Consider the following 15,183-nt stretch of genomic DNA (forward strand, 5'->3'; position numbering starts at 1 on the left):
ATCCCTCAGCTCAAAATTAGTTCTTAAATAGGATGTTAAGCTACTCTTCGTTGCTTACACAGTGACAAATGTCGCCCACAGCCAACAGACGTCATTCTACAGTCAACCACTTGCGGCCTGCTAGTTCATGTTATTACGTGTGCAGGTTTTTATATTTATTTTTGTCATTGAAATAGAGTTTGCTGTTAATTGTTACATGCTTTACAAGTAAAAGCATTTGCATGCTATCCCTTATAAAGAAAGGATTCCCTAATGGTTCTGAGCACTATGAGACTTAACGTCTATGGTCATCAGTCCCCTAGAACTTAGAACTACTTAAACCCAACTAACCTAAGGACATCACACAACACCCAGTCACCACGAGGCAGAGATAATCCATGACCCGCTGGGAATCGAACCCGGGAACCCGGGGGCGGGAAGCGAGAACGCTACCGCACGACCACGAGTTGCGGACGAAGGATTCCCTAGCCAAATAGGTGATACAACACGGCTTTTCGGGAGTGTTTCGCTGTTTCAAACCTTGCAAAGTTGTTGAAGAAATACCAAACATTCCTAACCTTCACTGTCTCACATTTAAAAAAAATTAATCCGCATTATATACATGACAGGCAGATGAGGAATAAGAGAGAGAGGATGTTAAGGAAATGATAGTGATGGTAGATAGTGGTAAGTTCGTATGGGACCAAACTGCTGAGGTCATAGGTACCTGGGCTTACACATAATTCATTTAATTTCAACTAACTTACACTAAGGACAACACACACACCCATGCCCAAGGACGGACTCGAACCTAGGACGGGGGTAGCTGCGCGAACCAAGGGAAAACGCCCTAGACCGCGCAGACACTCATCGCGGCAGAGATTATAGTCCTTAAAGTGATGCTGTCAGCTCTGCCTGAGGCTTAAAGGAGTTCTGTTTGGTTCTCACAACAGACTATGGTACAGATCGGGCTGGGAGACATTATCTTTTAAATTTAAGGTTGAATAGGAACTGCATTGTTTTTTTTTTTTTTTTTTTTTTTTTTTTTTTTTTTTTTTTTTGCTAAGAGAAAAAATTTACTTGTTAGTATAATAAAGACAGTGTACTTCTTATTCAGCCTTGAATATGGAATTGTTTTACTACGAAGTAACCGAAGCATCCATCAACAAGATTACTCTACCTTTACTTTGAAACTTACATAAACAAATTTGAAAACTTAGAGTGTAGATACGTCCAGTTCGGGAGTTTGAGTGTCGCTGCAACCGTTAGCACCTATACAAAGCCTTACACTTTTGTCTAAGTGACAAAGTTTAGTCTATTGTCAGCACCTGCTTCTAAAATACTTTGTATTAGATTACAGTTTTAGATGATAGTCGTATTGTGTTTTAGTGTTTTCGGCCATATAAATAAATAAATAATCTCTTTTTTTATGACGTCACTTCTCCTGAACTATTTGTCGACAATTGTATCAATTTGCAGCTAGATTCAGTGGTATACATGTATAGGTCTGCAAAATTTCTGTAAATTGACTATGTAGTAAAGTACAATGTCAACTGATGCGACACTATTACTGCATAAAGTGCGAAAATGTAGTAAGCGATAAATGTTTTTCCTTTCATAATATTGTCGCAAGTGTCAACGAGAAAAAGCTTCGCAAAGCTTTAAACTTGTGTGTAAAGTATTGCCAGAAATCGCTATTTGCTTTCATTCTCAGATACTGGATTAATATAATCTCATAAAGAGGTAATGTAGTACTTCTTTGTGAGTAGGTTATGACAGCATTTTAAATATTTAAATGCTGTCAATTATTGTGCGGTCTATCGAAAACAATATTTTTGTTCTCTGTGGCAACCTTTAAATGTGACCGTGAAGAATGGACCGGAACGGCTGTTTAGCAATGCAGGCTGCAGTGATGTATCTTCACTCTGCCTGCAGGACCGAGCGAGGTGGCGCAGTGGTTAGCACACTGGACTCGCATTCGGAAGGACGACGGTTCAATCCCGTCTCCAGCCATCCTGATTTAGGTTTTCCGTGATTTCCCTAAATCGTTTCAGGAAAATGCCGGGATGGTTCCTATGAAAGGGCACGGCCGATTTCCTTCCCCATCCTTCCCTAACCCGAGCTTGCGCTCCGTCCCTAATGACCTCGTTGTCGACGGGACGTTAAACAACCCTAACCTAACCTAACCTGCCTGCAGGCCACGATCGTGTAGTAGCACTTCTTGATGTCTCACTGTTTTTCAGTTAATATCTGACTGTTTGGCTTAGTAGGCTATTTGGTATGTCTATGAAGTACTGCATGGAAATGGTTTTGCGTGTTATACGCGTAGACAGGACGATCTGCTGCATCTTGTGATACACCCGAAGATGACTGGTGGACTGCAACGTATTCGAGAATTTCTAAGTCGAAGAGGGGTTTTTGTACTAGCTGTGCGGCAGTCCTCTTAGGTTTTAGCAGCAGATGTGACGCGCTCGCCTATGTGCCCGGGAGAAACCACGGCTTCGGACTTAGGACCGATGTACCTGCCAAGTCCAGACGGACAACAACAGAGAACTGACTAGTTGGCATTGGAAGCCGGGGAAAGTAGCTGGCAAGACAGTCACTAAGGCCATTGTGTGGATATAGTACGCTGCGAGATTTCGTCGGAGTTATGCTGAAACACCAACAGGCGGCTGTTTAGAAATAGCTGCAAATTTTGCCGCATACAACCAGCCGCCTGCTTTCCAGGAACCATAACCGGTTATTTTAGATAGCTGTCTGAACTGGTGAAAGATAACTTCCCACGGAGTGTGAAAGCACGGATCGAGCTTGTATCACCATAACATAAACACATCACAGCTCTTTGGTTTGGAATAGCGTCTGTGATTCAAACCAGAACCTCAGACGTTATGTAACTACACATGATCTTAATCTGTAGTGCTGTATGGATGCTAATGGTTGCTAACTAATCTACACAGACCTGAGGATTATATATGTTTATCGAAATTACTGGTATCATAAAAATAAGTGTGGCAGTGCGATGCAAAAAGGAACGATATATATTAAAAATAAAACTCTTCGATTCTGTTGTTTTCTAATTTTCCCAAGATTGACGATTCTCTTTCATATGGGGTTGTGCTCCAGAGGTACATTTTGAATCGTACAAAATGCTGGCACATTAGATCGTCAAACCGCCGGAACTCCAAACGGTCTCAGTTGGGCAGCCGCAGTCTTGCTGGCGAATGTACGAGTAAGATTTGGCAAGCACGAAGATAGGCCATAGAAACTCTCGACTTATGCTAGCGATCCTTATCGTCCTGAAATGTAAGCTCGGATTGCTTGTTACGAAGGGCAACAAAATGGGGTGTAGAATACCGTCGACGTACCGCTGTGCTATGAGACTGTTGTTGTGTATGACACCGAAAGCACTCCTGATATGAAACGAAATGGCGCCCTTGACTACCACTCTGGCTGTCGGGACGTATGGAAAACAACAGTCAGTATGGTATCCCACGGCCGGCCGGTGTGGCCGAGCGGTTCTAGGCGCTACAGTCTGGAACCGCGCGACCGCTACGGTCGCAGGTTCGAATCCTGCCTCGGACATGGATGTGTGTGATGTCCTTAGGTTAGTTAGGTTAGAGTAGTTCTAAGTTCTAGGGGACTGATGACCTCAGATGTTAAGTCCAATAATGCTCAGAGCCATTTGAACCATTTTTGGTATCGCACGGCTGTCTCGGCCGTCTCCAGATCTATCTTCACTAATCGTCGGTTCTTAATTTGAAGTGGGACTCATCACTGAAGACAATTCTACTCGAGTCAATGAAATTCCAAGCTGAAGACGTGTCTGGAGACGCCCACGTCAACGATAGGATACCAACCCATTGTCGCCCGCCACTCTACCCGTCATCTGGGAGTGGTGATCTGGGAAGCCATTCCTTTGCAGAGGAGGACCCCTGCGGTTTTCATTTGCAGTAACCTTACAGCACAACGGCATGTCGACGATTTTCAGTTCCCTTTCTGTTGCCATTCATGGTACGCCATACTCGGCTTAAATTTCAGCAACATAAGGCCAGCCCTCATACGGTGAGAGTTTCTACTGCTTGCCTTCGTGCTTGTCTAACCCGACCTTTGCGAGTAAGGTCGCCGGATCTCTCCCCAATTGGGGACGTTGAGAGAATTATGGGCAGGGCACTCCAACCAGCTAGGTCTTTTGGCGATATAACGCCAGTTGGACAGAACTTGTCACCATATGTCCCAGGAGGGCAGCCAAGAACACTATCAACCAATTCCAAGAAGAATAACTGCTTACATAAGGACCAAAGATGGAGGAATGCGTTATTGACTAGCATCATTTATGAAGCTCATTCTTTTGAATAAACCATCAAATTTTTCTGAAGTTGTAATCATTCGTTTGTCTCTTCATGTACATCACATCTACCGATATCCGCCCCATTCGGATAAATCTTTCGTGATGGGTCGTCTTTCACTTTTATCTTAGAGTGTACTTTTGGTGATATAGCGTACACTAGTGGAAATCAAAAATTATACACCCCACAAACATCATCTGAACGCTATCAAAATGATAGTCTTTTACATCCACGTCCATAGGTTGTCGTACTTAAAATTTCATTCCCATGTGAACTCAGTTTCAGCGTTTTTGGTACTGAAATTATCTGGCCCCAGAGATAAAGAATTTTGAGAATACGTAATTGGTATTATATATATATATCTAACATTACTGGAAATAGCCAGATAGATGTCGCAACGCTGTATGCCTGAAGAATGTAATTGTGGAGCTTATCTTCATCTTCCAAGTGCGGGATAGGTCGAATGACTCCCACGAGACCACGGTCGTAGGTTGCAGGTCGCAGCGACATTTAGAAGCAGTGAATGAACGAGTTGTGAAGAGATGGTCTCAGGACAGCAATGTAGCTAGGTGGGCGCACGCACTCACCGTTCCACACGGTCGCGGAATTATCCGACTGGTTATGATCAATATGCTGTTTAAAGCAACTTTCGTTGCGGGCACAAACCGACGGTAGGAGATCAGTCGAGGTTTTGTTGAGATCTTCAGTTACCATCCTTCGTTTAACACGTACAACTGAGGAAAGCATGATGTGGAGCCAGAGACAACTGAGTCAATGAGTGGTTCTATGTAGCGATCAGCGAAGAGCCTAGCTTCTTTACTGGCGATCAGATTGACGTCAACAAGTCCGTAGATGATCTGGTAAAAGGTCAGAAAAAGCCAGCGGTTTGGGAGACCTGTGCTCTGCAATTCCTAGCATTATAGTGTCGGGAGCTCTGTGGCGTGCGTGTATTGTGGTTTCATTGCGCGCTGTACAGTTTCAGTAAGATTACAAAAAAACTAGTTACTTATTATCAAAGTAAGATGAGGTTTCCAGAATGAGATTTTCAGTCTGCAGCGGAGTGTGCGATGATATGAAACTTCCTGGCCGATTAAACCTGTGTGCCGGACCGAGACTCGAACTCGGGACCTTTGCTTTTCGCGGGCAAGTGCTGTACCAATTGAGCTACCCAAACACGACTCACGCCCCCACCTCACAGCTTTACTTCTGCCAGTACCTCGTCTCATACCTTCCAAACTTTACAGAAGCTTTCCTGCGAATCTTGCAGAACTAGCACTCCTGAAAGAAAGGACATTACGGAGACATGGGTTAGCCACAGTCTGCATGATGTTTCCAGAATGAGATTTTTCACTCTGCAGCGGAGTGTGCGCTAATATGAGGTTTTATTGAAACACTGCTTTTCCCGGCTAATTTAACGCTACTGTTATTCGAGGTAGCAACACTTTTCTTTAAGCAAAATGAACAGTTTCCTCACACAGTACTAAGCGTGCACAACACTAATGTATTTTTCCTGTCAAAATATTTCATAAACGCTGGTACGAAATAACCAGGCTTAATATATCAGCTGAAAAGAATTTAAATCACGTAAGATGCCATTTTCACTATATTTAAAGATTCTTCACAATCTAAGACAAATTTATTTCCTCAAAGTGGGCTCTGGGCCAGCAGTACACAATTATTATCGCAGTTATGACCAACAACTTTTATGTCCGTGTAGAAAATCAATTTAAAACAGACGTTGCACTTTTTCAATAAGATAGCCGCTAACATAAGGCAATGTTTTGTTATTCACACATAATATATATTACATCATTTTCTAATTTCACTATACGCATTAACGTTTGAAAATGTTTCTCAATGTTAATCGCTTATTATTCAGCATTTACCAATCAACCGCGCCGAAGAACGATAGCGTTAATGGCTGCGCATCTTTTGTAGCTGAGCAGAAAGCTTAACATTTATGTAGGACGAGAATTACAATAAAATGAAACCTTAAACGAAGAAAAGTCATTTCATTGACACAGAGACTCCATTTATCAAATATTAATTAACAACATAATACAGTTTTTTCAGACCTCTGTGTTACGAGATATCAATCACATCCGAACATTCCAACAGTTCAACAAGAAGAATTATTCTAGAAGAATCACAGATCACAAAAGATGAATATTTCCATTATCTTTTTCCATGAAGATTGTCTGAGATATGATTTTCACAGAAAATTAAATTATGTCACTGACAATAATTATTTATTTATTATTATTTAAGTATCGATGAAGTCCTTTTTCATTAATATCACGAGAATGTTCTCTCAAATTCCACACACAATGCTTTCGTGAATATTGTTCTGAATAAAATATAGTCGTGGATATCACAACTCTTTGTCATGATAACATGACTGAGTTCTTAATTCTTGAAGGGAAGCTGGATGTTCGCCAGCAGGTAGAAAGAATGCTAAACCTTTTCGCCACGCCGTTCATGACCAGGGTAGAGATGGAACATTCCATCACGATAATGTAAGAACTCGAAATGGAGTTCTCACCGCGGATTCTTAGACGAATACGCGGATACTGGAAATGCCTACTGGGTCCTGTGACTTTTCACCTGTAGGGCATGCGTAAAATGGAGTGGGAGTATGTTAACTTCATACGAATCACCAGCCACCAATCTTCATGAATTGCCACAGCGATTATGTCAGGAATGACAAGAATATTCGAATTTAATGAAACTAATCACTCAACACTCATTTTGTCATTAAAGTCACCGCGAAATTAGGTAACATTATTGGACTGGTGCTTCGGGGGTTAAAATGGATGATGCAGATCATACAGAGGCGGCCGGGGTGACCGAATGGTTCTAGGCGCTACAGTCTGAAACCGCACGACCGCTACGGTCGCAGGTTCGAATCCTGCCTCGGGCATGGATGTGTGTGATGTCCTTAGGTTAGTTAGGTTTAAGTAGTTCTAAGTTCTAGGAGACTGATGACTTCAGAAGTTAAGTCCCATAGTCCTCAGAGCCATTTGAACCATTTGAACGTTGTTACATTTAAATCAATATCATGATCAGATGATTGCTGGCAGCATTCATAAGCAGGCGACTGCTGAAATACCATTCCATTTACCTTTATCATAATTTATGTTTGTGGTAATTGTAGTATTTTGTCTACAGATTTCTTAATTAAGATGGTTTAATCTTGTACAGCTGCTGGTCCTACTGAACGATATGGGAAAGGAAGAAACATTTCGCTCCTCAAGTAAAATTGTATTACAAATTAAAGTTATGAACACATTTTTGGAGATTCAGTGTATGTTGTCTTCTCCCCAATTCTATTTACCTCCTCAGTAGTTACGTGATCTAGCCATCTAATCTTCAGCATTCTTCTGCAGCAACACATTTCGAAATCTTCTGTTCTCTTCTTGTCTACACTGTTTATCGTCCATACTTAACTTCCATACATCTCTTCACTCCACACAACCACTTTCAGAAATGACTTCTCAACACTTAGTCTACACTCGATGTTAACAAATCTTTCTTCTTCAGAAAGGCGTTTCCTGCCATTGGCAGTCTACATTTCACATCTTCCCTACTTCGTCCATCATACGCTATTTTGCTTCCCAAATAGTAAAACTCATATCCTAATTTAATTCCCTCATTATTACCTGATTTAATTCGACTACGCTCCATTATCCTCATTTTCTTTTTCTTGATGTTCATCTTATATCCTCCTTTCAAGATACAGTCCATTCTGCTGAACTGCTCTTCCAAGTCCTTCGCTGTCTCTGAGAGAATTACAATGTCATCGGCAAACCTAAAGGTTTTTATTTCTACTCCCTGTACTTTAATTCCTCCTGCAATACGTTTTGATTTCTTTACTTCTTGCTCAGTATACAGATTGAATAACATCGGGGATAGTCTACAAGCCTGTCTCATTCCATTCGCAACCACTGCTTTGCCTTTCGCACACCTCGACTCTTATAACTGCCATCTGACTTCTGTACATATTGTAAATAGCCTTTCGCTCATTGTCAAAACCCTTCTCTGGTATAGACGTAGGTATTCCTTAACCTATCTTCTATGAGAAGTCGTAATGCCTCGCGTATTCTTACATTTCTCTGGAATCGAAACTGGTCTTTCCCGAGGTCGGCTTCTAACGGTTTTTCCTTTCATCTGTAAAGGTTTTCTGTTACTACTTTGCAGCTGTGACCTATTAAACTGTACGTGTGACTAAAAATCGTTGGTAGTAGGTACACAATAGCACGCGCGAAGAAAAGGAAGAATTCTAGAACGTAGAATACGTTTCAAAACAGCTTTGATGTTTACCAGGGCCTGGCGAGTAATGTAATAATGCTTCCACCCGAATAGCGCCGTGCAGCTGCTGGTCCCGCACGAGAAAAGCGCACTTTCAGCGGACGTTAAAAACGGCAAAAGTACCCCAGATTTCCATCGACCCAGTAAAACGTGTTTTATGTTTCTTTTAATGGCCGGACGCTGCGCGGATACGTGGCGCTTTTGGCAGCGCCCGGCGGAGCGACGGCGGCCTTGGAGCGTCTATGGGAGCCTTTATGGGGTGTGGGCATCGCCCCGCCTCACCCGGCCTTGCCTTGCTTCGCGCGCGGGTCGCCACTATCTGTCCGCCCCCGGAAAAATATCATTTCCAGGGCTGGCAAATCTGCGCGTCTCGCCTTTGCCAGATTCCGGGCGCTCTCAAACTCGCCAGCTTCAATATAAACGGACCTAAGAGAAGGCGTGGTACGGCACACGTCTCCCTCGCGTCCTCACACTCGCGCACGCGGAGACACACTATGAGATGCGAAATAAATGTCGAAAACTTTACGACTGATGTTCGATAAGAAACTTATTTTTTCTGAGTTTCAGACTCCTTCATCTCTTTTTACGTACAAAGTGTTATTGATCCAACTTTTATATGTCACTCCTTCCACGTTTATAGTGTTCCGTTATCTAATTATGGTAGTTCGTGCTCCATTTCAATACTCTTTCTTAGATCTCATCTGACCTGAATTCTTACTTATACTACCTTACTAATATCATAAGAATTAATCAAGACAGATACCTTCTTCCTTTCCGAGAAAATTTCCACATGTGGAGAGCATTAACACAAAATAAACATTGCTCAGTGACCAAATGATTATCGGAATCCAGACTCTATGTAAAGTAACTGATGCAATTACACGAAGAAGAAAAGAGCCTTTTCTATCCTTAAACCCCTCATACTCTCCCACTCAACCTCTCCCTCTCAGTTTCACTTCACTGCTTGCTACTCACCTTCTCCTCCAACTCACACTCCATCACACTACTATACACTTAAGTTGTTGTTGTTGTGGTCTTCAGTCCTGAGGCTGGTTTGATGCAGCACTCCGCCCGCATCTCGTGGTCGTGCGGTAGCGTTCTCGCTTCCCACGCCCGGGTTCCCGGGTTCGATTCCCGGCGGGGTCAGGGATTTTCTCTGCCTCGTGATGGCTGGGTGTTGTGTGCTGTCCTTAGGTTAGTTAGGTTTAAGTAGTTCTAAGTTCTAGGGGACTTATGACCACAGCAGTTGAGTCCCATAGTGCTCAGAGCCATTTGAACCATTTTTGATGCAGCTCTCCACGCTACTCTATCCTGTGCAAACTTCTTCATCTTCCAGTACCTACTGCAACCTACATCCTTCCGAATCGGCTTAGTGTATTCATCTCTTGGTCTCCCTCTGCGATTTTTACCCTCCACGCTGCCCTCAAATACTAAACTGGTGATCCTTTGATGCCTCAGAACATGTCCTACCAACCGATCCCCTCTTCTGGTCAAGTTGTGCCATAAACTTCTCTTCTCCCCAATCCTATTCAATTCTTCCTCATTAGTTATGTGATCTACCCATCTAATCTTCAGCATTCTACTGTAGCAACACATTTCGAAAGCTTCTATTCTCTTCTTGTCCAAACTATTTATCGTCCATGTTTCACTTCCATACATGGCTACACTCCATACAAATACTTTCAGAAACGACTTCCTGACACTTAAACCTATACTCGATCTTAACAAGTTTCTCTTCTTCAGAAACGCTTTCCTTGCCATTGCCAGTCTACATTTTATATCCTCCCTACTTCGGCCATCATCAGTTATTTTGCTCCCCAAATAGCAAAACTTCTTTACTACTTTAAGTGTCTCATTTCCTAATCTAATTCCCTCAGCATCACCACACTTAATTCGACTGCATTCCATTATCCTCGTTTTGCTTTTCTTGATGTTCACCTTATATCCTCCTTTCAAGACACTGTCCATTCCGTTCAACTGCTCTTCCAAGTCGTTTGCTGTCTCTGACAGAATTACAATGTCATCGGCGAACCTCAGAGTTATTATTTCTTCTACAAACTCACACTCCATCATACTACTATACACCTATGTCCACCTTTCACGATTTCTCCTTCCCCACCCAAAAAAAAACCTCCATCACTATTCATTCCCTTCTCTTCCACAATATATAAATACACACTAACAAAATTAAATGGAATTGTGACACAAATGTAATTATCCAAAAAAAATATTACAGACAAAGTAGTACCAAGGTTATGTTGGCAATACTGCAAAACAAAAAGCACAACACATAGTAGAAGTATTCTAGAAGTATAAAAACGAACGAACACAGCGCTGTGCAAGCAAGTGTGCTGTGAAAACCATATGAAAAGGATAGTGCTGCAGAACAACTAAAAATTGGACAACTATTAGTGTCTAAAGAAGAAAAACATCAACGATGTGCTAGCAGACGACATTTCCCGATGTAAGCAAGAATCAAGCTAAAATCCCCGTAAATACAAACCATTATATGGTTAACAAGCTGTTTTTCGATCCTAAAACAAATGAAAATCTAAATAACTTAATTTAAGACCACTGATGAATCTTTATCTCAATAAAGCGAAACGCGTCTTTTGAAAAAAAATAGAACACACATTTTTGTAGTTCCAGCGACAAAACAAAAATACCCTGAAGAATTGTAAAGCAACTACGGACGATGTGGCCACATAAAGGAGGAAGTCATCCTACATAACGTTGAACAAGAAGTCCCTCAGGAGAGCTAGGGCCATCTTTAACACTAAACGTTAGTATACTGATCTTGGTCGCCAATATAAGTGTAATTGGTCACTTTGTGACGCCCTTAGGTATACCACATCATCAGATCTGTCATACGAAATACGTAATAAAAGACAGTATATTAAAAGGCATAGATCAAAACAAAACTAAAGTTGAAAAACATGTATGCGGAAGTCCGTGAAACGTACGCTATAGCCTCCAACACTGTTTTTAACCCCTTAATTGCCTGTACTGACACAGGCACTTTAATGTGGGCAGATACATTTTTCATCTTCACTGAGTTGCTCCACTCTGTGCCTTTTAATTTCTTGTCTGATACTCTATGCTTCATATCACAAACCTGATGGTAGTGTTATCCCGAAATTTGTCTTGAGATGATAATTGAAAAGTATATAAGCTACCAAGACAATTGTATTACCATTAGATACTCCTGTATTTCATTTTCTTACTACTAACTTTGTGCGGTCTCCTGACGTCTTATGAGGCCAGTCTCATCTCAGAACTGAACGTCCATCAACCTTAATTATTTGTTTTATAATCCAATTTGCTGCATATTCCAATCTCTGTACCCATCTACTATTTTTGGTTAACACCCTGTAGCTCCGCATAACAAAATAGAATATATTCCCATGTGTCCTATAAGGTGTTCAGTCAACCTCTCTCTTCAGGTAACAGGTATTTTAGACGGATTCCCTTCCTCATTGTGTCAGCTGGGAATCCCCCTGTTAAATATTTATGGAGTCTTCCGTAGGTACTTGGAGGAATATGAATGCTTCAAGAAGGCTAGGAGATAATTTTTCCTGGAAAGAGCAGTTGCTAAAACCCAAACAAAAAATGAGTGGAGAAAAAGTGAATGGACATGATTTAATTCCAGTTCAATGGATATAAAGAAATGACGGACTTAGTTTAAAAGGGATTATAAGTTACGTCCTGGAGAAGTATGTGCCGCGTTAGTGGATCAAGAACGGAAAATAAACCATCGTGTTTTATTAACAAAATTCGGAAGTTGCTGAGGAAGAGCAGGTTTTTGTACTCTCGGCTGAAAACAGAACGCGCAGGTACGCAAAATTTAGTATAAATTCGTGCGTCTGTAAAAAGATAGACGGCCAAAGCATGCTACAACAACAACCTTAGGAAAACGTCTTACCAAATCCTCAGAAAGTTCTGCTCCTATGTAAAGTCGCTAAGCAGGTCTAAAGCTTCTGCCCAGTCACTCACTGAGGAGTCTTGTTTGGTGTTAGAAGACAGCGAAAGTAAAGTTGTGAATCTCTCAATTAAAAACGCATTCACTCAGGAGAATCGTAAAAACTTACCATCGTTTAACCGTCGTGCTAACTCCCATATGGAGGGCAAGGTAATAGGCAAGCCTAGCGCAGAGAAGCAGCAGAAAGAGTTAAAAAAAGTATGCCGTCACGTGCGCATGTAGGGGATCGTACAAACATTCCGTCATTTGACTGTCGTATGAACTTCCATATGGAGGACAAGCGCAGAGAAGCAACTGAAAGAGTTTACCAAAGGTTTAAAATACCGCTACAGTTGTAAAGTTCTTTTATTATGACATGGCCGGTATCAGGTTCTCATAAGCCCATCTGCACGTGTCGTAACTTGGTGTTGTGACTCACGAGCGCCTCGGTGGGCATGTACAAGGCGAGGTGTGCTACCTACGAGCGCAGAACAGACTCCTGTTCGACCAAATTAGACACCTGAAGACGGGCTTATGAGAGCCCGAAACCGGTCTGTATAACGGAAGAGCTTTATAACTATTTCGGTATTTTCAACCTCTGGTATAGTACTCAGTTTCGGATGTTCCTCTAACAGGAATGTTTGTGAAAGAATTTAAAACAGTAAGTCATCAGGTCCTGACTGAATGCTATTTCGGTGTTACAGATGGTACTCTTAATGCTTGGTTCCCTTACTTATCTAGCACTCATCGCGAATCTCTCTCCCAGCGCAGTCTCCAGCCACTGGAAAATGCGCAGGTGACTTCTGTAGCTAAGAAGGATAGAAGAAAGGATCCGCAAAGTTACAGACAAATACCATTAACATTTGTGCCTTATAGAATTTTTGAACATGTTCTCAGTTCGGGTATAACCGATTTCTTTGAGATGGAAGATTTTCTGTTCACAAATCAGCATGGATTTAGAAACCATCGCTCATGCGGAACTAACATTTCCTTTCCTCACATGATATCCTGTGAACCATGGATGAAGGGCAACATGCAGATTCTATATTCCTAGATTTCCATAAAGCGTTAGACACAATGCCCTACTGCAGACTTTTAACAAGCGTGCGAGCATATGGAATAGCTTCCAAGATATGTGAGTGGATGGGAGACTTCTCAAGTAACAGAACCCAGTACGTTGTCCCCTACGGCGATTGTTGATCACACACAAGGGTATCGCCAAGACCGCCACGGGAAAGTGTGATGCGCACGCTACTATTCTCTAAACACGTGAACGATTTGGCGGACAGTGCAGGCAGCAATCTGTGGCTGTTTGATGATCACATTGAGGTGAACGGGAAGGTGTCGTTGTTGAGTAACTATAAGAGGGTACAAGATGCCTTAGACCAAATTTCTAGTTATTGTGATGCTCTAAATGTAGAAAAATATATGTTTAAGCAGATGAGTAGGAAAAATAATCTCGTAACATTCGAGCATTAGTAGTGTGTTGCTAACTGTCAATTCCGTTCGTAGGAAGAATTTTAGGAAAGTGTTGATCATCTGTAAAAGAGCGCGCGCACAGAACACCGGTGCGCACCATTCTTGAGTACTGCTCGAGTGTTTATGATCCCTACCAGGTCGGAATAAAGAAAGATATCGAAGCAGCAAGCATGTATTTCGGAGACGCTTCGTGAACTCAAGCGGGAATCCCTGCAGGCATGATGTTCTTTTCGCGGAACAGTACTGAAAAAATATGGAGAACCAGCCTTTTAAGATCTTCGGAACGATTCTACTCCCGCCTACATATATTTATGGTACAGAGCACAAATGTAAGATAAGAAAAACTGGGGTTCGTACGGAGGATTACGGACAGTTGCTTTCACTCACTCTGTTTGCGGGTGGAACGGGAAAGAAGTGGCTAATTGTGGTACAAGGTGCCCACCGCCACACACCAAAGTGTGGCTTGCGGGGTACGTATAGAGATTTAGAAGTAGATATTAAAAACTTAGATACACAGTATTGCTGTTTCACAATAATATTTACTGAACAGCTCGCTATGATCCGTATTTCGGCTTTTCAGGCTGTTGTCATAGCTACTAATACTTGACAGGTAGACTACACGGCATGAGCGAGAGTACACAGCTGTACAAAAATAATTTTTCAAAGATGTGTGGCATTTAACTACTACAAATCGATACAAAACACAAGCATAACAAAGTTCACAAAGCAGCTTTGCCCAAATGAGGTTTACACTACTTTACACACAAAGATTAAAATGTAGGAATCTGTAAGCCAAACATTTTGTACAAGTGAGTAATGGCACAGACTGCTATGTTATATACATAAACTGGTGAACTTGCTGAACAGGCAGAGAAAGGGGTGGCGAGGGAGCGAGAAGAGAAATGAGTCTATAGAATGTGGGTTTGAAACAGTTATAACAAGAGTATTACGCAATTGGGAGAGAAATATTACCTGTATTGTGCTACTTTGGTAAGGATGAATTATGAAACTGTGTTCCGTCACTAAGGCTGATATAGAAGTACTTTCCTCCTGAGAAAGCACTAAATAACATTAGTAAAAAATGGACCCCACCTATTACATGCAGATAGACTT

General features: G+C 41.8%; 1 protein-coding gene across 1 annotated transcript in view; it reads left to right on the top strand.

Annotated features, from left to right (window-relative positions):
• Positions 1-653: 653 nt before the first annotated feature.
• LOC124799179 overlaps positions 654-15,183 on the top strand; it is a 36,641-nt gene continuing 22,111 nt past the window's right edge. Inside the window, exon 1 of the mRNA XM_047262715.1 lies at positions 654-666. Coding sequence (XP_047118671.1) covers positions 654-666 — 13 coding nt within the window. The remainder of the gene's footprint in view (positions 667-15,183) is intronic.

This window comes from Schistocerca piceifrons, chromosome 5 (assembly GCF_021461385.2).
Source record: "Schistocerca piceifrons isolate TAMUIC-IGC-003096 chromosome 5, iqSchPice1.1, whole genome shotgun sequence".
NCBI classification, from domain to species: domain Eukaryota; kingdom Metazoa; phylum Arthropoda; class Insecta; order Orthoptera; family Acrididae; genus Schistocerca; species Schistocerca piceifrons.